The sequence below is a fragment of the Talpa europaea genome, assembly GCF_964194135.1.
Source record: "Talpa europaea genome assembly, chromosome: 14".
Taxonomy (NCBI): Eukaryota; Metazoa; Chordata; class Mammalia; order Eulipotyphla; family Talpidae; genus Talpa; species Talpa europaea.
Genome location: NC_140082.1, coordinates 76,368,573 through 76,395,910, shown reverse-complemented (window position 1 = coordinate 76,395,910; position 27,338 = coordinate 76,368,573). Strand labels below are relative to the sequence as shown.

Genomic DNA, 27,338 nt, shown 5'->3' with positions numbered 1-27,338 from the left:
AGGATGAAATCAAGCACAATATAAGGTGTGGTATCAATAGCAGCGCCCCTTGGAAAGAAGGGTCACAGCTTGATCCATTGCTCACCTGGGGATAGGCGGTGCCCATGCCAGACAGCACAGCTGAGAGCACATCCCTGCCCCTGTCCCCTGCCCGGCTGCACACGGACAGCTTGAGCAGGTCCACCACCACCCGGGTGTCGTCAGCGACCAGCAAACTGGTGAACTCATCCAGGGACTGGGGCTCTGGACCTGATGTTTTGTTTTGGCTTTCAACATCCTAAAAAATGCCAACAATTAAAATGAGGAATATGTTAAGAGATAAATAGGTACCCATAAACTCAAAGCATGCATAAATGCCACTGACTAAGGTACTTCATGAGGCATTTAAGACCGTGAAGTACCAGATTAAGAAACAACAGGTACTAATGTCTACCACCAGGTACTATGTTTTTAAGACCAAATAACTGTTTTACAAATCACCCACAACATCTGTACAAAAGTAAAGCCCTAAAGTACAAAGAAATGACAATTTATGCTGTGAGCAATTTGTGTCTTAGATTTACATCATAGGGGGAGGCTCAGAATAAAGTCTCACCATGTAAAATCAACCTCCCAACCATATGATAAGCTTGGGAATTTCTATCAACTCAATTTGTACACCGAATTTTTATATATTTTGTCGAGACCCTCTCCACAATTCTTTCCTAGAATCTTATTTAAAATGACTTGATGTCGGGCCTCCCTAGTGGCGCAAGCAGTTGAGTGCAGCACTGTGAAGCTGTCCGCAGCCTCTGCAGTGCCGGTTCGATCCCCACTAGCCACAGAGCAACCCACATGGCACAGCAGACCTCTCCTGTCTCCCCCGCTGCTCCCCTCAGCAGTGTTTTTCAGCCAGTCTGTCCGTTCTGTTCCCCACTCTGTCTCTGGTGAATGCTCTCGCCCTCCCGCGCCTCTGGCCTATACCCCGGCTCTTGTATAAATAAATCTTTTTAAAAATAAAATGACTCGGTGGCATGTAACATTATCAGTCAGCTCTTATTTCTTGGGTTCTTTGAAAAATACATAAAATAAGAATCTTTCACTTTCCATTCACAGCACATCGGCTAAAACATCGCACCTGGGACCATCTCTCTCTTTCTCTTCTTCAGCAGCAGAAAGGAGCAGCTTGTTTGCCTTTGACATCATCAGAACCAGCCTCAACCTCCTGAGGATGCCCTGCCTGAGATGGCCCACAGCCCATGCCCACCACAGAAGACCCTCCTGGAGGCTAACATTAATGTGCAGCTAAGGAAAGAAACAGCCACCAGAGCTGCCAAACCCCGAGGATGGGCCTGGAGGCAGCGGGACTCACTGGGCCTCTGCACTGAACATGGAGCACCCAGGCCCTTCCAGGCCCCCAGGCAGAGTCTCACTCGCAGGACAAAAACAAGAACTCTGCATCACTCCGGTGTGCACCTGACAAAAGCAACAGCTAAAGAACTACTCCGTACAGAAGACTAAGGAGACGACACTCTACCCTGGGTGGGTCCTCGACCTAGAAAGAATACCACTGGACAATACGCAAAGTCTGAGGGTGTGTGGATAAGAAGTGATCCTGGATCGTTGTCCTGATCCTTGGAAAACACACACTCAGGCCCCGAGGAGGATCATGCTCTGCTGCTCTCTCCCCAGGGCGCCAAGGAGCTACCAAGTAGAGAATTTATGTAAATGGGATCAGAGAGCACACGCTGTGTTCCAGTTCTATGTACTATCTCAAAAATTTCTGTGTATACTTAAGACTATTTTAAAAGAAAATGTTAAAGAAGAAACCCCCTTGACCTCTTTGGTTTTGGTCATGGTCTCTGCAATGATGCTGGCAGCTCCTGGGTCATCTGTCACTGGAATAAATGGTCGAGAAGAAGCTGAGGAAGCAGACGGGGTCACTGCAGATGGGGTCACAGCATCCTCAGAAGAGATCATCTAGTTTGGAAATACACAGGAAGGGGGAAAACTCAATATGACATATTTTCCACTTAAGTCATAAAACCACTTGGACCATCTGGAATATTCCAGATTTTTTAGAGGTAACAAGGTGGTTATCTCACAAGCTACCACCTCTAGTGGGATCTAAGATAGTCTTGCAATGCCAAGCAAATTCACACATCCAGGGAAATGTATGAACATTAACAACAGATCACATAAAGACTAAAATAAGCTCACATTTCAAGTTGGGTTTTTCCCAAAAAATTCTTTTCAAAAACTTTTGGCTTCAGAATTACAGATAAAGGACTGTGGATATGCATTTATTGATTTTTTTTTTAAATAATAAATCTATTTCCATTAAAATGTTAACAAAGCTCCTATAAATATAATATTTTCCAGTTCAAGCCAAAAATCATAGCATAGGTAAACTTTCTGAATTATGTAAAACAGTGACTTATACTTTTCTAGACACAACAGCAACTCCCTCTCAGTAAAGATCTAACAGAACTTTACTGGTTTGCCATTTATTTTTACCTCTCCCCTCTTTTCTTGCCATGGATTTGGACTAAGTCTGTCTTCAATATCAACGGTGAGCACACATTCCTCTGCATTCATGGGACTGGCCATGGCAGACGCATCAGAAGGGGGTGCGGAGGAGAAGGAGGGACACTCCACTGGGGACATCATGCTGGCTGGCATCAGGGCCCCAACCACCGCGTCTCTGTCAGAAAAGAAAACCAGGCCTGCATTGCATGCCTCTCATCCTGCAGGATAGCAGCCAGGAAAATGCGAACTGACACTAAGGGACCCCCTCATCTTTACAGAGTAAGTGTAAAGGAGTTTTGGAAAATACCAAGTACTATTACTATATAGTCATCAGTTAACATCTATTCAATACAATGTTTACTCTGGATCTGATGTATATGAACAACCACAACGATGACAGATGGCTGAGAGGGCCTAAACCAAGGACCTCCAGTAGCAAAAACCAAACCAAAACAAAACATGCAAAACCTAAGAACCAGACCAGAGTAAGCCTCTGAATTTTCCTAAGAATCTTCCTGGATTATCGTCAAAGCCTGTTCACTGAAAATTGTGTACCAAGGTACCTCAAAAAAGGCTTCAAGAACTAAATGATTTCTCAGTTTCTCACAGGCCTTTATTCTGAAACTAAGGACGTGGGCTTCTTATTTCTAGTCATCAGATCCACTATAGTGTCAATGATACTACATGATAGTTTGCTTAGGTTGTGAGAACATACAACAAATATTAGAAAAGATGACACTATAAAACTCTGCCTTATGTGTTTGAATGAAGAGAATGATAAGTGGTCTTGAATATTACTATAAATTAATGTCAACTAATTGTTCCTGTTCTTTCCCAATTAATGCTTGGAATTTACTGGTCATAAAGAATAAAGAAATTCTTTTGTCTTGCTGTTCTGATTCCTATTTCGAAGTGCACTGAAGAAAGCATAAAGACACCATCACCAAAAGGTGTAGGACCTAAAATGCACAGTATTTAAAATGCACATTCTCAGCGACATCTGATCAATAAGAAATTACAAAAACCTAAAGGCTACACAATTGCAGGATTTCAAAAGTTAGCAAACAAGCCTACCTGGCATACATGATTTGCAATGCCGTAAGTATATGAGATAAGGCCTGCTGTTTGGCCAGATTTCCATCCAATGACAGGAGAATCTTGGCAAGAGAAGGGCGGTTTGGCTTAGAGTTACTTGCACCACTGATTTTATTACTGGCAGCAGAAGAATCGGCATCTGAAGGCACACCTGAAAATGGAAAATAAAATTTGAGTTCAATTTTTAAAATCATAGTATACTCTAATTCTGTTTTATTTCTGTCACCTTCCAGTTTAGTTCCAAAGCACACAACAAAGAGGAAATTTTAAAATACAGGAAACTGAATCAAAAAGAAAATACAACACATTAAAATTTGTGAGACACAGAGCTAACGCAGAGCTGAGAGAGGAAACTTACAGTGCTGAGTTTGTATTAGAAAAGAGAATGGTATCGGGCCTCCCTGGTGGCACAAGGGGTTAAGACGCAACCTATGAAGCTATCCACAGCCGCGACAGCACGAGTTCAATCCCCGACCAGGGAACTACTCACATGGTGCAGCAGACCTCTCCTGACTTGCCTGCTGCTCCCCTCAGCAGTGTATTTCAGTCAATCTGCCTGTTCTGTTCCTCACTATGTCTCTGGTGAATCCTCTCACCGCCCCCCATCTCTGACCTGTACCCCAGCTCTTGTATGCATAAATAAATAAATCTTTAAAAAAAAAAAAAAAGAAAAGAGAATGGTATCATATTAATCATCTGCACTCTCAACTCAAAAAACTAGAGAAAGAATAGCAAAATAAACCTATAACAAGCATAAAGAAATAATGAACAGAGAACAGAAACTAATAAAACTGGGAAGAAAAGATAAAGGACAGAGAAAATCAAAGAAATAAAAAAGCAACAAAACCAAGCAAGGTTTATTCAAGGTATGCAAGACTGGCTCAAAAACCTGTGTGAAAATATGCATATTTGGCTTACTTGCACTAGCCAAAAACCAGTAATAATCCAAATGTGAACCATGGAAGTGAACTCAGTAATAACAAATCAACTAGTCCATGTAAAACTCAGATGAATATCCAGAAAAGCACACTGAATGGAGAAAGGCAATCTCAAATACATACACACAATGTGACATGAAAAAGCTATAAGAATACCAATATGGAACCACTGAGTAATATAAACTGGGTAGAATAATGCCCTAGAAAGAAAATAGCACAGGAAGGCTAAGAAGGCTAAGAAGTAGCCCTAGTTTATAGATCTAGTACTGGTGATGCCAGAAACCCACATTTCAGTTATTTATCAAGGTGGCATTTGGAGATGATAGGTCCCCTCTTAAGAGATAGAGGGGGAAAGTTTTACATTAGAATTAGAAAGATAAAATTCCCTTTAAAAAAACAAGTATATTTTGGACCTCCCTGGTGGCGCAAGGGGTTAAGTACCGCACTATAAAGCAATCCTGCAGCCTTTGCAGCACGAGTTTGATCCCCAGCCAGTCGGGGAGCAACCCACATGGCCCAGAAGACCTCTCCTGACTCGCCTGCTGCTCCCCTCAGCAGTGTATTTCAGTCAATCTGCCTGTTCTGTTCCCCATTCTGTCTCTGGTGGATCCTCTCATCCCCCCAGCATCTCTGGCCTATGCCCCAGCTCTTGTATGCATAAATAAATCTTAAAAAAAAAAACAAGTAGAGGGCCTCCCCTGGTGGCGCAGGCATTTGAGCGTTGTGCTATGAAGCTGTCCGCAGCCTCTGCAGTGCCAGTTCAATCCCCGGCAGCCAGGGAACAACTCACATGGCGCAGCAGACCTCTCCTTACTCGCCCGCTGCTCCCCTCAGCAGTGTGTTTCAGTCAGTCTGCCTGTTCTGTTCCCCACTCTCTCTGGTGAATCCTCTCAGCCCCCGCATCTCTGGCCTGTACCCCAGCTCTTGTATGCATAAATAAATAAAACTTAAAAAAAAAAAGTGCAACAAGTGCAACTTAAACTGGATATTCACATACCAAAATTTTCAATCCACACCTCACACCATGTATAAAATTTACTCAAGATCAAGCATAGGCATAAAAAATACATAAAACCATAAACTTGTATATGAAAACACAGAAAATGAATCTTTATGATCCTGAGTTAGGCAAAGTTTCTTAGAAGCAGTACCCAAAATGCGAGGCAAAGAAGATAAAAATGGAAAACTGGACTTTATCAAAATTTAGAAATTCTACTCTAAAATTCACCTGTGAAGGGAAATGAAGATAGGCCATACTGGGAGAAATTATTTACGAATTATATATCTGACAAAAGATTTATACCCAGGATATATAAAGAACTCTCAAAACTCAGTAATAAGAAAATAGCATAATTTTAAAAATGGGCAAAACACTTCAACAAAAAAACTCTTAAACAAAAAACTTTTTAACAAAAAACATATTTGGGGCCTCCCTGGTAGCGCAAGAGGTTAAGACACAAGCAATGAAGCTATCCGCAGCCACTGCAGCACGAGTTTGATCCCCGGCCAGCCAGGGAGCTACCCACATGACGCAGCAGATCTCTCCTGTCTCGCCCGCTGCTCCCCTCAGCAGTGTATTTCAGTTGATCTGCCTGTTCTATTCCCCACTCTGTCTCTGGTGAATCCTCTCACCTCCCATACCGTTGGCCTGTTACCTCAGTTCTTGCATACATAAATAAATAAATCTTTAAAAAAAAAAAAAAACACATTTGGATGGTAAATCAGCAAGATGCTCAACATCATTAGTCATTAAGGAAACACTACTAAAATAAAAGACTAACCACACAAAGTGTAGACAAAAACATGGAGGAGCTGGAACTGTGGTGCCACCACTTTGCAAAAACAGTTTGTAGGTATCTTAAGAAGGTAAACATATACCTAACAGATGATCCAATCATTCCTCTCCTAGTATTTACCTCAGAAAAATCCAAGTGTATGACATACGAAGACCTAGACAAAATGTTCATAGCAATTGTATTTGTATAGCCAAGAACAACCCAAATTTACATCAACAGGAGAAAAGATCAACTTCAGTATATCCAAAACTGAAATACTATTCAACAACAAAAAAGAATGGATAAGCAACATGGATGAACCTCAAAACAATTATGCTGAGTGGAAAAAGCAAGATTTTTTTTTTCAAGTACTTACTATATGATTCCAGTCTATAAAACTCTAAAAACTGCAAACTGAACTACAATCACCGAAACAAGTTGGTGGCTGTGGGAAGTAGGGGAGGAGTTGTGTCACATGTCTAAGCGGATGGAAATTACACCTAAAGAATGTACAGTTTAGGCCCTCCCTGGTGGCACAAGGTTAGGTTAAGCACAGCACTGTCAAGTTATCCACAGCTACTGCAGCACGAGTTTGATCCCCGGCCAGGGAGCTACCCAAACGGCGCAGCAGACCTCTCCTGTTTCACCCACTGCTCCCCTCAGCAGTGTTTTTCAGTCAGTCTGCCTGTTCTGTTCCCCACTCTGTCTCTGGTGAATCCTCTCACCCCCTATACCTCTGGCCTGTACCCCAGGTCTTATATGCATAAATAAATAAAAATCTTTTAAAAAAAAAAAGTAGTTTAGTGTATGTAAATTATACAATCAAGTGTCTGTAATTATACAATTAAAATATCAAGCAGGCCAGTACAGTGCCCACACAAGCCATGATGTTATTATAAAGTCTTCTGTTTGTATATGTGTACAGCATTGCCAGACTTGGTGTGATCAATATACAAGAACCAGCATCACACTTCCTGTGAAGGTTTTCATTCTAGCATGCAAAATCACAGCACAGAGCCCGTGACTGTCCTGTGACTTGGTTCAAGAAAGCAGTTAACATCTCCCTACCACGTCTAGTCTGGTGACCCTATTAAACATCCTATCTAAGAGGTTGCTGTAGCACAGAAAAGAAGCTCATATAAAATACAAAACCTGTGTTACCTAAATAGGAAGCACCTAAAGGGTCTCTTGCAGTCTGGAAGAGGACAGGCTCGTGAACAGAGGGCGTGGCCACGTCAACAGTCGTCCACGCCACGCTGTGCGATGACCCACAAGCCACTCGTGTAATCTTCTGGCCTTCTAAGCCTTGCACCAGGGTGGGCTTTCTATTAACTGTGGTTGTGCCATTGCCCTGCTGGCCATGGTCATTGTCACCCCAAGCATATACCTGTTAAGGGAAAAGAAAACTTTAGGATTTTTCAACATTTCAAAACATCTTCAAATTTACTTCAAAATGTCTAAAATCATGGTATTTAAATAAATTAACCCTCAATTTCATCATTTTAAATAAAGGCATCTGTGTACTGTAATTATAAGGCAAATTTAACTATAAAGGTTCATGTCACTGACTATAAACAATTATTTACCTAATATAACTGCAATTAATTCATCTAACCTGTTGTGTTATAGGAAACTTCAACTAATGGCAAGAACATTTTTTCCCTTTATTTTACAAAGAAAAATGGTCAAAAAATTATGGCTGGTTTTCAAGTAATTCACTTTTTGACTTTATGAAATTTGAAGATATAATTCATTTTTAATTCATTTTGATTTAAAAAACTGATATAGATTGCTGCCTTCTGTTAAAAAAAAGTGTGCTAATTTGCCTGTCATAATTTTTTATTTTAATATTTTTTTTATTTTTTACATCATTGTTGATTTTTAAACAATATTTGCTTCCCCCTCAACCCTCATATGTAGTCCCCATAGAGTTTCCCTCACCAACGCACCGCACCCGTGCACCATCACCTCAGTCCCCTGTGCTCCTCCCTCCCTCCTTCTGATCCCTCTCCTTCCTCCTCCCCTGCAGGATGTCTCTGATTTATATTGTCTGTTTTTGCTTTGCTGCGTTTTGTACAGGTATTATTTTTCCCCTGATGTCTTATTTGGTTCCCCTGTATTCCTGCTATAAGTGAAAGCATGAGATATTTTTCTTTTTCCTTCTGGTTTAATTCACTGAGCATAATTCCTTCTAGCTCCATCCACATTGCTGCGGATGGCATGAGCTTATCTTATTTGACTGCTGAATAAAATAATTTTTAAAATAAAACATGCTGTCATGGTTTGGGCTTTAAAAGCAAAAGAATGAGTAATACTTGTCAGGAATAACTTTATTTTTAGAATGAAGTGTGTATGTATATATAGTATGTGTGATATGTGTATATACAGATATATGGTACGTGTAGTATGTGTATATGTTGATCTCCCCATCAGCTGTCCACTTCTACAGTGAAATGTTAGTAATACCTTAGCAGTGGGAGCACCTTCAACAATAATAATTTCTTCACTTTTCCAGGTGGACTACAGAGCAGGAAAATCCACTCCTTCATAACATGTTATCAGTCATGTTATAAAGTTAAGGCCCTCATCCTCACCCTTCTAAGCCCCCACACCTCATACATGCTGACAATTCAGCAGATACACCTGGAAATAAAATGGGACAAGTCTGCCCTACTGGATCAAGTACCAAACCAAAGTATCATCTCATTTCATCACCAGCTACACTTTCAACAGGACAAGGACTTCTCACACCCTTAGCTCACCTGCCCCGCGTCCGTGACCGCCAGGCAGTGCAGGGCCCCGACGGCCACATGCACGATCTTCTTCCCTCTCAGGCCTTCCACCACCTGTGGCTTCCGCACATGCACATCCGAGCCATGGCCCAGTCTGAAGTAATCCCCTTTCCCCCTACGAGGAGGTCAACAGTGAAAGTTTTAATATATGGTGACTCTGCCAATGTCTACAGGAAAACAATCCCTGTTAACAGCCTTAGAGTCAGCCCAATGCTGTCATCACACGGCACCCAAAGCCTTCCACATCTTACAAAATAGTGTGCCGTTAATTCAAGTTAATTCATTAATTCTGCTAGCAAGATCCTTAATGTGTGTTTTACTATACATAAGTTCTTTTTTTTTTTTTAAGATTTATTTATTTATACAAGAACCAGGGTATAGGCCACATGCGTGGGAGGATGAGAGGATTCTCCAGAGACAGAGTGAGGACCAGAACAGGCAGACTGACTGAAATACACTGCTGAGGGGAGCAGCAGGCAAGACAGGAGAGGTCTGCTTCGCCATGTGGGATTCTTACCGGCCAGCTGGGATCGAACCCATGCTGCAGAGGCTGTGGACAGCTTCACAGTGCGGCATTCAACCGCCTGCACCACCAGGGAGGCCCACTGTACAGAAGTTCTTGATGCAGGTTTTCATATAAAGAGATTAATACTGGACCTCCCTGGTGGTACAGGAGTTAAAGTCTCAGCACGCTCAAGCTATCACCAGCCACTGAGGCATGAGTTTAATCGCCAGCCAGGGAGCTAAGCCACATGGCGCAGCAGACCTCTCCTGTCTTGCCCACTGCTCCCCTCAGCAGTATATTTCAGTAGATCTGCCTGTTCTGGTCCTCACTCTGTCTCTGGAGAATCCTCTCACCCCCCACACCTTTGGCCTACACCCCAGTTCTTGCATGCATGAATGAATTAAAAAAAATAAATCTTTATTTTAAAAAAAGAGATTAACCACATCAATCAGCTCTTAAAAGTCCTCTCTGGTGGGATTCTTCTTCAAGCTTCCAGGGGTCAAAATAAGGCCCATTACACCATCCAAATCAGCTGGGTGCCCATCTTCCCACCCTTTGACTTTAATAAAATAAGCTTTCATAAAAAACACACATGAACTTTTTAAGGATCAAAGAAATTAGAAGTCTGTTTTCTATCCATTTGATCAGAGGCGTCTGGTAATAAGAAAGCAGGAGAAACCCTTTACACAAACTTCACCCAAACAGCAGACACAAGTGGGCAAAAATTTCTACAGTGTACTTTATCAAAGACCCAGTTATGATGAGAGATTTCTTCGTATAATAATGTCACTCATTCCAAATTGAAATAAAAGGACAAAGGGTACCTGCTAAGTATGAAAATGAAGGTTTTATCATCCCTCCAGAGTGGAAACAGGGTGGGGATCAGCCCCTCGTCCCCACCCCCCGGCCTCACATGAGCACACAATTCACGTACCATGTCCACACCACTCCTGACTTGGTGAGCGCCAAGGAGAACTGAGCGCCGCACTCGATCTGGCATACCCCCTGTCCGTTGAGTCTCTCAATGTTCTGGGGGATGTTACAGCCTTCACTTCCTCCCCGGCCTAATTTTCCAAAGTCACCATCACCCCAGGAAAATACCAAACCTAGGTTTTAAAAAGAGTGTATCATGAAGTCCAGTGCTTCCTGAAGTCCTCACCCACCCGGAAACTCGGAGTCAGAACAAGCGCTCACCTTCATCAGTCAGGGCCAGGGTCTGGGCATCTCTACTTCCACACGCAACCTGGATCACTCTGTGACCAAGAAGGACTTTCACCTACTCAATTACAAATTTAAAAACAGAATCAAGCACAGGCACTGAGAAAGCAGGGGAAATTTTTCCAACAGACCGAGAGTCAAACATGCATGTCTTTATGAACTGTCTTAGACTTGAAGCTTATCTTCTCTTGAAATCGGCAGATGGTAAGCAACAAAATGTGCTTTCAGTAAGCAACAAAAATGTGTATAATCACCATTTTGGGCTTCAGTTGTGTCGTATTATCCCCATGTCCCAAACGGCCATATTCTCCAAGGCCCCAGGTATACAGCTCGCCGCTGGAGGTGAGGGCTGCGCTGTGAGAGCTGCCGCAGGCGATATCCCGAATTCGCTTGGTTTTCAGGGCCTCGATCAGCCGTGGTTTGTCACAGTTCCTATAGCAAGATTAAATCATCGTCCCGTTAATCAACCCAGCCTTTAATGAAGAAGAAACAAAATCTACACTGACCCAAAACATCTGCAGATCAATTTAACTCTCAAACCTTAAAACAGAACATGTGCAAGGCCCTCCCTGGTGGTGTCAGTGGTTAAACATCAGCACCACGAAGCTAACTGCAGCTACTGCAGCACGAGTTTGAGCCCCAGCCAGGGAGCTAACCCACATGGCACAGCAGACCTCTCCTGACTCACCTGCTGCTCCCCTGCAGTGTATTTCAGTCAATCTACCTGTTCTGTTCCCTATTCTGTCTCTGGTGAATCCTCTCACACCCCGTACCTCTGGCCTGTACCCCAGTTCTTATATGCATAAATAAATAAAAATAAACCTTTAAAAAAAACAGAACATGAGCCAACAAATCACTTTCACAGATATTTGGGGGGTAATTTTTAAACTGTATTTCCATAAAAAGCCTATCCTATTTCATTTTCTGCAAATAACTATCAAAGGGCATTCACTGTTATTATCTACGACAGTATCTTATTAGCAAGTGGTGAAGAAAACATTCTTACATTCTGCTGAAATGCCCAAGTTTGCCATCATCACCTTCACCCCAGGAAAACACTTTCCCGTCGACAGTCAAGGCCGTGGCATGGCGGCCACCTGCAACAGTCACACAGACATGTCTGCTGGAGTTGGTTTACAAAACATTCACAGAGTAACCACCCCCTATGTTTTCTCTCTTCAGTATGTACTGGATGACTATGAGCAGAATGAATCAGTAAACAGGATCAACATTTCAGAGAGACAACTCAGATAAGTGTACTTTTACTAAGCTCCAGAGTTTAAATCCTAGACAGAGTTTTATTTGCAAAGAAGAGGCAAAACAATGTTTGACAATGGGGTTCCTGAAATGTTAAATACGTAAGAGGTCAAAATTCAAATGGAAAAAATAAAAACAAATATGCCTGTAATTAGGCAAATGATGAAATGGAGTGACAAGTTAAGCTTTTGAAGCTTATTTTCCATGTGCACTTAAGGCACTCTGCTCACTCTTTCTAAAACATAGCAGCTCATTCTCTTGCCCAGCAGGACCACCCTCCCGGTTCATCCACTCCACCCCAGCACTGAAAGACACTGTCTTCACTGGCATTTCCTGTTAGACATTAGAGTGCCTGCCAGCCCCTGGGCTCCCAGTGCACCCAGACTCATTCTGCCCTGTCCCTCACCACCAGAACCCCTGTTATAAAGAGCAACAATGTGCTCAGCTACAAACTACACTTCCCAGCCTCCCTTTCCCAGGGGCTGGTAACAGAGGTGTGACAGAACTGAGGCTTCCGAAAAACTTCTGTAGAGGGGCCGAGGAAGCTGGAAGAAATGCCCATCTTGTGCTACAGGCGTGCCCACAGTGGCCTGGTACCTGAGTGAACGGCCACCTTCTTGACCACGTAACTGCTGAGTGCCGTGATCTGCCGGGGGATGGGCACGGTGCCACTGGAGATGCCCAGCCCCAGCCGGCCATTTGTGGCTTCTCCACAGGCATAGACCTTCCCTTCCACAGTCACTGCAAAGAAGCAGAACACAGACAGGACTCACTTTTCACAACATAACAGCTATGTTTTTAGTGCTAAGTATAATTTTCAAATATTAGAATATTAGTCATGCCTACCTGCAAACAAACTTTTAGAACCACCAGCCACCTGTACTACATTCAAAGCAGACAGGGTCTCAGAGAACGAAGGAACCTTTATCTAGAATGAGTTTAAGCAAAAGAAGGAAAAAAAAATTTTATTTACAATTTAAAAATTTTAAGTAACCTTATTAGATACAAGAAATTACTACTAATTTGCATGATTGTTTTAACCAAAAAAAAAATTATTTTCTTAGAGATATACACTAAAGTATTTTAAAGCATTTAAGCATGATACAGTGAGATTTACTTTAAAATAAATGAGGGTGAGCGGCCTATTGGGTGTATAGGTGCACAGGATATACAGGACACAAAGACAAAAGCAAGGCCATCAGCCGGTGAGTGCTGAAGCTGGTACCAAGGATACCAGGCTCAGGTTCCCGCTCTTTCTACCCAGGTGCCTCTAACCATCTCCATATTAAAGGTGAGAAATAAAACACACATGACATCAAAACATAAACATCTGGCAAACTACATTTTATTTCAAGTCATGTCCTGCTCACCCTCACTGATTCCAACATCTCTAAGAAGTGACAGGCTTAACTTCCCATTGCACATGGGTGTGATTTACAAATAAAATTATTTCAAATAAAGATAAAAATGCATTCCTTATACTTGAGACTTAAGAACAAATGATTTCCACTTAATGAGTTCCAACTTTCCTTCTCAGCTTCTCTCCAAGACAGCTGATAAGAAAACTTAAGGCTGCAGATGAGAGCTGCTCACTCATCTGAAGAGAAACTGTCCCTACACTAAAGTTTATGGTTTTTTGACTCCTCAGATGAGACACTGAATGCTATGAGGAGCAATGAATTCAATCCTAGTTCAAATGCATCATTTTGCAACTAATCTTTAAATCACATCTTGTTCACCTTCATACCACCAGGGCATTTTTTTCATATTATTAGCTCATGGTAAGCAAAAATGTTTACTGGATTGAAGGCTAGGGAAATACACTGCATAATTTTTATCCATTAATTTGTCATATCTTTTCAAAAGGGTGTTTTCTAGTTTGTGAAACAACAATAATGCAACTATATCTAAAGTAGACTATTTTCCAAGGACATAGGTTTTTCAGAAACTAATTTTGATGATGTCTATTGCTTCATGTCAAAAATTACCTAGAAAAGTCAATTAAAAAAGCAATATTTAAAAAGTAAAATCATTAAAAATCTTTAAAAGAGGTCTGGCTGCTGTTGTGCACCTCCTGGACAAAGGCATCAGCTATCCTCACTCATTTGGTGACAGGTGACATGCAGTGACAGGTTGACAGCACAAGGGAGATACCTTAGAGCCTTTCAGTCCACCCAACTGGTCCTTGTCATTCAGTCCCCACACAAACACTTTGGTTCTTATCGTAGCTGCTGACTCCAGCCCTGCAGCCTTCTTTCTGATAAGGCTAGCCAAAGAAAAAAGATAGAAATGGAGGTCTTTCAGCATAAAAAATATTTTTTTAAGTAAATAGGAAAGCATGCAGTGTGCTGGTTACTATGAGAAACTATCAAAGTTTTAATACAATGACATGTCAAGTACATACAGAAGTTTAAGTGCTCCAGAGGGCTGAAATTTCTAGATACCTGCATACTACCTTTTAATTTTAACTTTTTCTTTTTAGCAGAGCTCTTTCTCTAGTACACTCTGCGGTTCTCTTTCTTCTCCAATACAAAGGTGAATGCGACAGCTGTTTACCAACTCACAGTGATTCCTGCCCATCATCTCAACATACAGTTACTACATATGTAACTGGAGAGCACTGTGAAATGGCCCCAGGAGTCACCAGTGAGGTGGAATTGTGGCAATGTCCCTTGTAAAAATTATATACAAAAACCCTATTAAATGAAGCTGGAAGGTCTCACACCTACACAAGGAGCCCACTCTATGGGAGCGAGCATGCTGGGGTCCCTACTTCTTTCCCCACATCCCCAGGCTCCTGAAGCACAGACATGGCAGTTGGCTCCTGCCACCTTGCTCATCCCATTGCCTAACCTGCCCCTGGTGGGTTGGAAGTTTAATCACCAGAATACTCTGATTCTTGAACTTGATGAGAACACAAAATACTCAGAACAGTGTTTAGATTTTCTTGGCTGTTCATATGATCCCAAGTGCTAAGAAACTGCTTTTTTCTGTGTTTGGGTTTTTGATTCCTTGCTTGTTTTTCTCCTATTTTTATTTTCTTTTAAGGATTTATTCTATTTATTTATGCATGTAAGAGTTGGGGTGTCAGGGGTACAACTGGATACTCTGACACTAGGTTCTAGATAGGTTTGGGGACGCAGAGTGTAGAAAAACACCTTTATCTGATACCAGGCATAAGAGAACAAATATATGGACATTGTAATCATTTTAAATACCTTGTAACACATTTTCAGCAATAAATTTGTATGTATGGGATAGCAGGGGAATGTTCAAGATATGTAATGACTGGCACCATGTAAGTATTGACCTGTCAGAATAGAGGCCAGACCAGCATTCAATGTGGACACATCCAGTTGGATCCCTCTCCTCTGGAAAACTGCATGGATCACTCATTCAGCCTTACACTATTAGCTAATTAATGAAATCAATACGGGGGGGGGGGGAGAGCCACTACATTCAAAGAGCTAGAATTTCCTCTGCTAATATATTCAATTTTATGAAGAAATTTCATTAATGAGTAGGCTCAAAATTTTGGTACCTGTAATAATTCTATTTGCCTAATTCATTTTTGTAGCTACTAAATAAGAACATGGTAATCTATAATCTTTTTAAAAATCCCAATGATTCATTTAAAAGAACTGGCATTTTCTTCACTTGATTAAATTAACATGTTTTGGTGCAACTGGTTCGAACTATAATGCACAACATAATGTACATTCTAGGGCCTCCCAACCTGTGAAGCTATCCACAGTCACTACAGCATGAGTTCAATCCCCAACCAGGGAATTACCCACATGGCGCAGCAGACCTCTCCTGACTCGCCCACTGCTCCCCTCAGCAGTGTATTTCAGTCAGTCCGCCTGTTCTGTTCCCTATTCTGTCTCTGGTGAATCCTCTCATCCCCCGCACCTCTGGCCTGTACCCTGGTTCTTGTATGCATAAATAAATAAATTTTAAAAAATAATAATGTACATTCTAGTAAGGTAGTGTTACACATACTATCCTTTTTTTTTTTAAGATTTATTTATTATTTATTTATACAAGCACTGGGCACAATCAGAAGCAAGGGAGGGTGAGAGGATTCACCAGAGACAGAGTGGGGAATAGAACAGGCAGACTGACGAAGTACACTGCTGAGGGGAGCAGCGGGCGGCATGAGAGGTCTGGCGCCATGTGGGACCCTTGCCTGGCAGCCGGGATTCGAACCGGCGCTGCAGAGGCTGTGGGCAGCCTCTCAACCCAGCGCTCAACCACTGCGCCACCGGGGAGGCCCCATACTATCCTTTTTATAAAACAGGAAAGAAACCAAACCCCGTACCACAGAGCCCTAGAATGACCTGCTTTATGTCTAAGACAATGAATGGGCTTTACAGCAGTGCAGAGAGAGCTCCTGTGTTTCAAAAAGAAAGACTACTTAGGGAACACACTAGGAAGCACTCAGTGTAAAGGGCAATGGTACAGAGCTCACCTACTACTGGCATCTGCCTCCCATCACACCTGCAAAGATGCTGAGACATCAGCAATACAGTAACAACACTCAGCCAATGATTTCACAAAGCCTTTTGACTTGGTAACTGCACTTCTAGCAACTTCTCCAGGAAAACACAACCTGAGGACACAACTGTCTATGCTATTTGCTGCGGGGATGTCAATAAGGCTCAGAACTGCTCCTGCATGCAGTTCCTCCATCACACATCTTAGCACAAAAGTGTAAATGTGGACGAACTTGGCAGTCACCTTTCTTCCACCATGGTATACTCTGCTCCCTGGTCGAACACCCTTCCTGCCCCTGCACTTGGATAACTCTAACTTTTCCTGCAAGTCTCTCTTTAGGGAAGCTGTCCTTGTTCTCCTGACCACTCAGTAGTGCTCTCTGCAGACTCTCAGAGTGCCCTGCTCTGCTCCTGGGTGCATGTCCCACAGTCGTAAGGCCACACTGAGGTGTGTGGGTTTGTCTTATTTTATTCTGCATGCTTACCATGACATTTGCAGGACACAAAATAAAGGGTTTAGCCCATAGCCGGTGTTCAACAGATATCTGGTACATGAATAAATACCATAATAGGATCACCACGATGAAACAAAGAGTTGAGTAAATGAGAACGAAATTCTGATTCAACAAAAGTAGACAGTAGAAGACTATCTAATGGCATGGACAGTCTGTTGTTCATGGATATACTGCTTATTAATATTAATATTAATGTAAAAGTTAATGTTAAATACAATGAGGTTGTTCTTAATGCCACTGAATTTAAACACTTGGAAGTGGTTACAATGATAAGCTTGTTACGTATATTTTATCGTAATAAAAAAATTTAACTTAACGAGCATGATAAAATACTTAGTTAAGAATAAAATACTTAGCATAAAAAGTTATAAAATACACACCACACCATGCCATCCCATTTCCACTGAAAAACACAATTAGGGACAGATAAAAAAGAAAACTACAGGGATATATACCTAAATATTAGCAGTAATAATTTAGGAGGAAATGTAATGGCATTTTAATGGTATTTTTCTAAATATGTGTGTCTGCATTAACCATTTTCCTAAAATTAAAGAACTTTTTTTAAAACTTAACTAAAATTTACCAAACATTCCTGTGGGCATAACATTACTCTCACTGTGAGATAAACTCTAATTAAACATTTACTTTAGAGAGCAGGAATTGTGGAATGAGCAGCACCAGCACCACTAGCACCATCAGCACCAGCATCAGGTGGCTCTTACCTCCCACTACCACCTTTATCGTCCTCCTCCTCCTCATTGTCAGAGGCGAGGAAAGGGACTGCGGCCAAGTCTTCTTCCTCTGCACGGATCCGGCCCAACAAGATGAGGCCATGAATTTTACAGTCGATTCCCGAGCTCCTGCACTGCTTTATTGCAATCTCAATATACCTGTGATACTAGGAAAAAACACAGTGAGCTACAGACTTTTTAGACTCAAACACATCAGCTACTGCAAAACAGGGCACACACAGGATGTGTGGAAAGCTAGAGCTCCTCAAGTTCTGGAACCATCAAGCAAGCAAGGCAGGGCGAAAGCAGCCACATCTGAGGAGGGGCAGCTTTCAAAAGAAGTCACTGACTGATAGAGTGTATCTGCCCAAGGCAGAGGATTCGGTGATTTTTCTTACTAAAATGAAATTGTATGATAGCCTGACTGAATGACTATAAGCCTGAACCAACATCTATTAAGAGATTAAACGTCAGAGAGTTCACTGAGCCTTCAAAATTTTTATATACATGTATATAAACAAATTAGAGAAAACAGTACAAAGAGCCCCATGACCCCATCAGCTAGTTCAACAATAATCAATGTAGAACCAATTTTGTTCATATATGGATGATTATCCCAGGCAGCACATTATTTCAAAACTTCAATATGTATCACTGAAACCTCCCTCCCGGTATACCGTTGTCACTCGTCTTTTAAAATTAGTTCTCTGTCCCACAGGCTGCCCCATGTCCTGTGTGTGGCATGACAGCATTCTTCTGTCTGTGTGTTTCACGTGAACAGAATGACACAGAGGGAACAAACGCTCTGTCAATGACTTCTTACTGCCTAAACTGGGCCTGGCCACGCCTTGAGATCTACTCAAGACCTACTGTGATGAGACTGGGGTCCAGGTAGTGCCAAAAATTGTCTTATTTGTATTATTTTAAATACAAATCTAAATTTATTAAAATAGTGTTGATATCTGCGTAGAAAGATTCAATGGGAAGATTCGAGAATCAGTCACTGATTCTCTCAGACTTTCAAGATAAACGATCTAAACACAGAATCACTCTGAAAGTCACCTGATTACCAATCAAAACAAACCAATAGCTCAGCACGTCATGACAAGTTCAGCACTCGATGCCAACAGATGTGAAAGAAAAAAGCAATTTCAGTGAGATATATACAGTCAGAAAAAAACCAGGGCACTCTAATGGACAGCCATGAAAACAACACTGCTGATACACAGGGCAGCCTGAGCGCCTGGAAGTGACTTCTGCTGGGAGCATTCACCCCCATTTCTTACCAAAGATAGTAAGAAGAAAGTTATTATTTCCTTTTCAAGCTGACCTGAGAAGCAGCAAATTCAAGTTATGTGTGTGTAAAATTTTATAATGAATTCAATTAATTAAGGGTGAAAAGCGGGCTCAATGTTAGTACAGAAACAGTCAAAACGGTCACTCCCATTATCATTTGCAAACCACCAAAAAGGAACACTCATACCTACCTCAGTACAGTCATTCAGAAGGGACACTGTGGTATCAGTGGGGTTAATATTGATTGTCTTTAGTTCAATTAAGTTATTTAGGGAATTTCCACCTAGAAAAAAAGGGTAGAGTCAGACAAAGGCATTTTTATTATCTGCTAGAAATAAAATATTTGGAAGTAAATAAATGTGATTACCTGACACCACAACCAGGGAAGGCATGTAGCTGCTGTCAGCAGGATCTACTATCATTTTTAATCTATGAACAAGAACATCTGGGAAAATCTCCAAACGAATCCAATGCTTTAGGGGAAAAAAACCAAAAACCTCTTTCAGTAACTAAAATTCAGGTAGATTTTAAGCCACTAAGATAGTAACACTAAAACTTGAATCTCCATGAGATTTTCAGAATCTATAATGTATCATGAGAAATAAAATTTGCTATTTTAAGTTGGCAGAGATATGACTATTCTACTCCATTATTTGCTTCTTAAAGAAAAATCTCACTTAAGCCCCAGAAAAGATGCGCTTGTAGATTCCTGGCCTAATGTGTCCTTTTATACCCATCAAGAAATGGGCTATAGGGTGAAAATGGAGGAAGAGTCCCTCTCTCTACAGCGGACCTGCATGGTCAGGTAATGTATACCCACCCATAAGTACAATCATGGCTGCATTTGATCAACATGAATTTGTTAGGATATAGTTGAAAAACTTCTAACTGGAAGCAGAATCTGAACTCAAACATCTTATAAAAACAGAACAATACCCTGTTCTACCCTCTATCAATTGGTCAGTTAGATAAAATCTGTTATTATTTAAAGTCTCTGACAAGAAAAACACAATGGTATGTCACTCTATAACTTTAAAATAATTATGAACTAAAATATAAAATGAGAGCTGACAGGTGCCATCACAGTATAACTTGGGAGGTTTTCAAAGATCACTCGGAAGCCCTAAAGGCAAAGTCCTCTAATGGAAAGGGTCCCTGGAAGTGCCAGAGGCTGCTACCTTTCCCTGTGACCCAGATGACTGCCAGCAGGGCTCACTGCCATCGATCAGACGAGAAGCCTGGTTCACAGAGGAGGACACGTTGAGGCTCTTCACCATCCGGGACCAGCTGTCCAGCAGCATTCCTGGCTGACTGTTATGACAACGCTTCAGCTGCTTTCCAGAACGGCCACAAAATATTGCAGACTGTCCTATTTAATGGTGGTCAAACAGCGTTAGCATTTGTGGGACAGAACCTTCACAACCAAGAAATAAAAAGTACTACACTAATGAGTTTCCTACTTCAATAAAAAAAGCAAGTTTTCAAGTTAAAGGAGCTAATAAATCCCTAAAGTGGCTTCAGAATGGCTAGTCAAGATACTTCACTCCAACCTATAGGAAGAAGTTCAAATAACACTATGATATATACTCCACTTGACTCTCCCCAAGTAGTAACAGAGTCATGTATTGCCAGATGCATGGCTACATGAAAGCTTGGGGGAGCAGAATTATTGTTAAAAATGTTTTTATAAATGCCAAGCAAAAACAAATTCATAAAAGTTTCTACTTCCATTAATGGCAAATCTGGAAATTCATCTAGCCCTTCCACTGAGGACAGCTAGAAAAGGCAGACAACCATTTAAAGATGAATAAATCCTGACACTCTCAGAGTTAACAAAATGGTAAAGAATTAATGGGACTAGACTCTGAGGAGGCCTGAGACAAATGGAGGGTTACGGGCCAGGGATCAGGGGCTGCTTTTCCCTGATGGTATTGTCAGTTTCTGAGAAGATGATTGTTGAAGAATACTGAATAACTGAAAATTACCCAAAACTGACAAGCTCTTAAGCCACAGATTTAAAACACCCTACTTTGAAAGTTGTTAAGAGAAATCTTAAATGTTCTCACCACCCATGCACACAAATACACACACACCCCAAATAAGCACACCAAACACCTCAAACTTATACAATGTTATGTGTCAATTATAGCTCAATAAAGTTGGAAAATAAACCAATAAACAAAAATTAAAAGCTATTCTTAAAAAAAAAAAAAAAGCTATTCTAAAACCCCAAGGAAGATGAATGTTAAAAAGTACATCTCTAGGCACATGTCAAATTTATAAAAGAATTATCTCAAAAGCAGACTAAGGGGAAATGATAAAGAGCAACTGGCTTTCATGAAACAATAATATATAAATAATAATAAAAATTCCAAAATATATAACTTCCAGGGGATTTCAGCAGAAATAATATAAACCAAGTTAAAACTGAATAGTGTTTTGAAAGTGCTGAAAGAAATTCCCAGCAAAAATCTTTTTCACAAATGAAGGTGAAATAAAAACATTTTACAACACACAAAATCAGAATTCATAACCACATACAAAATACAGAAAATATTAAGGAAAATTTTCAGGCCGAAGAAAAACAGTAATAAGTGGAAACATGAAAGATTCATAAAGGACTCGAGAAAAATTATAATGTCATGTGAAAAAAATCGAAACAAATACTGGCTATATACATCAATAATACTATCTTGTATGGCTAAAATGCTTGTGTGTGAAATTTTAAAACATGCTAACAAAAACATGGTAATTTATTCTATTTTTTTGACTAAACCTTTTTATTTTCCTACACTGCTGACCATTTTTATACAGTATCTGACTTCTCCCCTCAGGTATAAATCCCATAAATCTCCCACCACATCACCCATAAACTGTCACCAAAGTTCCTGTGCACTTCCCTCCCCTGGTTTGACCCCACTCCCTTCTTGTCCCCTGCTGTATGCCTCAGATCTGTAGTTTGTCTTTAAGTTTTGTCCCTTTTTTTTTGACCCTTTGTTTTTCCTACATTCCTTCTGTAAGTGAAATCATATGATATTTTTCTTTTTTCTTCTGACTTATTTCACTGAGCATAATCCCTTCCAGCTCCATCCATGATGCTGTGAATGGCATGAGTTTATCTTTTTTGATTGCTGAGTAGTTATTCCAATAAAACCATGATAATTTAAATCAGAATGAAGGTAAATGAAGTTAAATAGATCTAAGATTCTTGCATTATTAGGAAGAGAGTAAAAATACTAAATAACATTAGATTTTTTCAAGTCAAAGATGAAGCTGTAATATCTTAAGTAACCAATACTAAAAATATATACAACATTTTTAGAACATGTAAAGATACACTAAAATACGTGCAATTTCTGAGGCATTAAATGAAAGAGTGACAGTGGGGGATATCAAATAATAAACAAAATAAGTCCAAAAAAAGATGGAACAGAGAAGGGAACAGAAAACCGAAGAGGCAAATAAAACACACTTAGAAGTTGATCAAGTTAAATAAAGCATATCAGTAACTGCCTTAACAAAATACCTGAATGGTCCAAATAAAAGACAAATATCATATTGAAAATAAAAATAAAACCTGTTTACAAGTCACAAAATACACATATATACAAAAGAATACAGAAAGATTAAAGGTAAAATGCTAGAAAAAGATAAACTAAGCAAACTAACTTCACAAAACTCGTAACCCTTTCTTTTAGGCACAACACATGAAACACTAATAAAATCCCATCACATTTTGAATCATATGATCAAAACATATCAAAGATTCTTCTGAAGGCAGAGAAATGAGAAAAAAGTTACCTGGAAAAAGCAGGTCTGTTGAAAATTTAAACACCAATGAATATAAGAAAAGAATTCAAAAGGAATTTTTAAAGTACTTTAAAATGAATAATGAAATATTACTACATATCTGCACTGAAGATACAGCCTAAGTTTTCCTTAAAAGAAACTTAAAAATTTAAGTTCATATGTTAGAAAAGATGAAAGTGAGAAGCTAATGAGCTAAGGATTCACCTCAACAGGAAAAGCCTGAAGCTAAGCTAATAAACCAATTCAGCAAAGCTGCTATATGGAAAATGTGTACTGTGTATTTCTACACACTAGCAACAAACATTCCAAACAGGTAATTAGCAAAATAGTTCCATTTAAAATAGCACAGGAAATAGGAATAAATTTACCAACAAAGCACAAAACTTATACATGGAAAATTACAAAACATTGCTGAAAGAAATTTAAAAAAACCTAAGTAAATGATAAGACATCCCACCCCAAGAAATACATAGATTTGATATACTGGACTTCATTAAAATTTAAAACATTTGAAATCACAGGATCCTACCAAGAGAGTGAAAAGATAAACCACAGAACAGGATAAAATATTTACATATCACATATCTGATAAGGGTTTATTTATAAAGAACCCCTACAACTCAACATGCAAAGTTTAGAAAAGAGGCTAATGACCTGAACAGACATGTCTCTCAAGAAGGTATATAAATGGTAAAAAAAGCATATATAAAGAGATTCAATGTCATTTGTCATTAGGGAAACACAAATCAATGTCACAATAAGATATTATTTCTCACCCCCATTACAATGGCTGTAATTTTTTTTTAATGATAAATAACAAAAACTGGTAAGGACTTGAAGAAATGGTAAGGACTGCAGGCAAGAATTAAATGACACAGTCTTTGTGGAAAATATTTCGTCACTCCCTCAAAAAGTTAAAGAACTACCAATGACCCTGCATTGCTCTCCTACTTTTGAAACAGGGACTTGAACAGATTTGTACACTGACATTCACAGCCATGTTATGCACAACTGCTGAAAGGCAGAAGCAACACAAATACCAACTAATGAACAGATAAGCAAAATGTGGTATTTACGTACAGTGGATTGTTATTCAGCCATAAAAAGAAATGAAATTCTGAAAAATGCTGCAACTTGAATGAACCCTAGAAACAAGGCTCTGTGAAGTAAGTCAGACACAAATGGACAATTTTTATGGTTCCACTTATATGAGGTACCTAGAGTCCTCAAATTCATAGAGGCGGATCAGAGGTTCCCAGGAGCTGAGGGAGAGGAGAGGGGACTTGTTTCAGGGTATAGTGTTTCTGTTTGGAGTGGTGAAAAGTTTGGTAACAGTGGGAATGGTTGTGCAACAGTTCTGGAATTGTATACTTAAAAGTGATTAAAATTTTATGTTGTACGTGTTCTGCCATAAAAAATATATAAGAGCCTCCCTGGCGGCGCAGTGGTTGAACGCTGGATTAAAAAGCTGCCCACAGCCTCTGTAGCGCCAGTTGGATCCCCGGCTGCCGGGGGAGGGTCCCACATGGTGCACAGACCTCTCCTGCCGCCCACTGCTCTCCTCGGCAGCGTACTTTGTCAGTCTGCCTGTTCTGTTCCCTGCTCTGGCTCTGGTGAATCCTCTCACCCTCCCGCGCTTCTGACTATACCCAGTACTTGTATAAATAAATAAATAAATCTTAAAAAAAAAAAAAAAGACTCCCTTTCCATTAATCCAATTCCTCACCAGCCCAATTGTTTCTTAGAATACTGTATTATTAATGTTCTTTATGGAAAGATAAGCCAACAAATTTTATTATGTTAATTCCTATGGATCCTCATTCCTTGAATTAAAAAAAAAAAAAGACAGCTCGTCATCAGTGGGTAGGAGTCCATTTCCTGTTCTGCTGTGCATGCTGAACAGTGATTGCCATATAAATATGAAGTTTACAAGAGGAAAACTAAATCCATTTGTGTCCGCAATAATTATCTCATGAAAACTTTGATGAAAGACAGGACAGAACCATTCTACCATACCTGGTTCATTTATTCTGCCAAATGTATGCCTGGTGTTGTGCTTTCTGGTCTTGAAACATGTTTCACAAAAGTCAAAGTCATCACAGTTTCTGCATTTGAATCTAGACCCATTGATAGGAAACATTTGACAGCCATCACACCTTTAAAAAAAAAAAAAAAGATGAGGTCATTTATTAAAATCAATTTCAGAGAAAACCATTGTTCCCAAAGCAAGCTTAGGAATACAAAAAAAAAAAAAAAGCAAAACTCACGTAACCCCAGGATGGACACTAGGCACCAGCTCCATTTCAGATAATAGCCCGGTCCAGTGAGACTGCTGAGGAAAGTCGACAATGACATCCTTTCCATTGGCACTGAAAGCTAGGACAGAGCAGAAATCACCTGACACATCTTTATCACCAATAACAACCTAAAATTAAACGTAAATTACAACTTGTCATTTAATATTATGCTGCTTTTACTTATGCTTCCCAAAGAGTTCCTATCTTTCAGAGAGACATGCTAAGATACTAAGAGATGAACTAACACATATCAGTGAGTGGCAGATTAAAAAGTCACGAGGGGAGGGGAATGTGGGTAAGACGACTTTGGCCAGGAGCTGACAACTGTTGAAGTCAGGTGATAAGTACATGGAGGCTCATTATACTGTGTTCTGTATACGCTTCACATTCTCACACTAAAAAGGAAGTTTGTTTTTAATTACACCAAGTCAAAAACACCATTCAGCATCTTAGCGAATAAAAATCATATTAACGCTAAGATACCTCTTATCCTCCTTAGTGAGAGCACTCTGCTACTCAAAACATTAATTTCAAACCAAGTTCCAAACAAAACAAAATTTAGCTTTGTTTTCTTTTGTAAAATTTTTAAGAACGTCTTTAGCAAAGAATAATGTTAAACTAAAGTAAGCCATTTTTATGCAGCCTAAGAAACTGTGACACCCTTACCCACAGAGGAAGCCCTGACATTGTGGCCAATTTTCAAAACTAGCTATTTGATGCTAAGACAGTCTCCTGCAAGGTTCAAAAACAAACAGGATGTCTTCATTGTCTTGAAAGAGTTTAAAGATAAACTAAAACCACCTCCCACTTAATTATTCCTCATGTAACTGTTACAATGGATTAACTATTTTTTTTTAATAGAGCCATGTTTTTATTTATTTATTTATTTATTTTGTTTGTTTGTTTTTGTTTATGCATGCACTGGGTACAGTCAGAAGCGCAGGAGGGTGAAAGAATTCACCAGAGCCAGAGCGGGGAGCAGAGCAGGCAGAAGGACCGAAGTACACTGCTGAGGGGAGCAGCGGGCGGCAGGAGAGGTCTGCGCGCTATGTGGGACCCTCCTCCGGTGGCCGGGGAGCAGCTGGCGATCGAACTGGCACCGCAGAGGCCACGGGCAGCTTCGCAACCCAGTGCTCAACCGCTGCGCCACCGGGGAGGCCCAGATTAACTATTCTTTTTAAGGTGTGTCATATACTTGATTTGGAATCTTAGTAACATTAGATAGAAACTCAGAAGAATTTGTGTTTCAGGGTCCTAATTCCTATTATTTGCACATTCCCATTCTGACATTTCGTGCTAACTGCATATACAGCATTAAAAAAAGAGAGAGAGAAAACCAGTCCCTGACCCAAGAGAGCTGGCCAGACACCCATATAGAAGCCATTTGACAGAAAGACTGGCAAGTTTACAGAGCACCAATGACAGACACCTTATGGCTGTGATGAATGGAGACAAAACAAAACCATTCTTGCAAAATGTCTGATCAAGTCAAATCTAAGCCCCCATGCAGCTAAATGCACAACTGTTTCTTTACCACTGCCTTCTCGATAATATTTAGTATGCTACCACACTTAGAACCCACCCCAAATTATCCCATTCCTATTTCCTTATCCCACTGGTTCTTTCTTACACCCAATTATGGCATTACCCCAGAATTCCCAGGGTATGCGTCCTCCCAAGCTGCAAGCAGTTAATAAATCTGACCCTGTTCTATGATGGGTGTGCGCCTGGTCTAGAAGTGCTGACACACGAGGGACACTATTTGTGTGTTGTGGCACTTTTGTCACACTTGCTTTTTTTTTTTTCCGCCCTTGTATTAAAGGAAAAAGGCGCTTATGTTAGCTGATGAGAAGTTAGCATTTGTAATTTTATTGCCTTGATGATATTACCTTTCACAACCCCTACACTTTGATGAGTCACGGATCCCCACTTGTATTTTGGTGTGGTAACTGAGGCTTTGACACGAACCTTGTCACCAATCTTGATGTGAGAAGGAGAACTTGGTGGAGGATAGCCTAAAGATTCCATATAAATGAACTATAATTAGCATTTATTTCTGGAAACGGTCTCTAATTAAGAAAAACCGAAGGAACTTAAAGAAC

General features: G+C 40.3%; 1 protein-coding gene across 1 annotated transcript in view; it reads right to left on the bottom strand.

Annotated features, from left to right (window-relative positions):
* Nucleotides 1–27,338, bottom strand: part of HERC2 (HECT and RLD domain containing E3 ubiquitin protein ligase 2) — a gene marked incomplete at both ends in the record, with an annotated part of 160,691 nt that overhangs the window by 28,914 nt on the left and 104,439 nt on the right. Inside the window, 20 exons of the mRNA XM_084253432.1 lie at nt 86–277; nt 1,819–1,959; nt 2,497–2,683; nt 3,583–3,754; nt 7,478–7,703; nt 9,079–9,223; nt 10,548–10,719; nt 10,808–10,889; nt 11,086–11,263; nt 11,838–11,928; nt 12,686–12,829; nt 12,935–13,016; nt 14,243–14,354; nt 17,825–18,000; nt 19,321–19,412; nt 19,497–19,602; nt 20,308–20,493; nt 24,951–25,095; nt 25,207–25,315; nt 27,126–27,251. Coding sequence (XP_084109558.1) covers nt 86–277; nt 1,819–1,959; nt 2,497–2,683; nt 3,583–3,754; nt 7,478–7,703; nt 9,079–9,223; nt 10,548–10,719; nt 10,808–10,889; nt 11,086–11,263; nt 11,838–11,928; nt 12,686–12,829; nt 12,935–13,016; nt 14,243–14,354; nt 17,825–18,000; nt 19,321–19,412; nt 19,497–19,602; nt 20,308–20,493; nt 24,951–25,095; nt 25,207–25,315; nt 27,126–27,251 — 2,864 coding nt within the window. The remainder of the gene's footprint in view (nt 1–85; nt 278–1,818; nt 1,960–2,496; nt 2,684–3,582; nt 3,755–7,477; nt 7,704–9,078; nt 9,224–10,547; nt 10,720–10,807; nt 10,890–11,085; nt 11,264–11,837; nt 11,929–12,685; nt 12,830–12,934; nt 13,017–14,242; nt 14,355–17,824; nt 18,001–19,320; nt 19,413–19,496; nt 19,603–20,307; nt 20,494–24,950; nt 25,096–25,206; nt 25,316–27,125; nt 27,252–27,338) is intronic.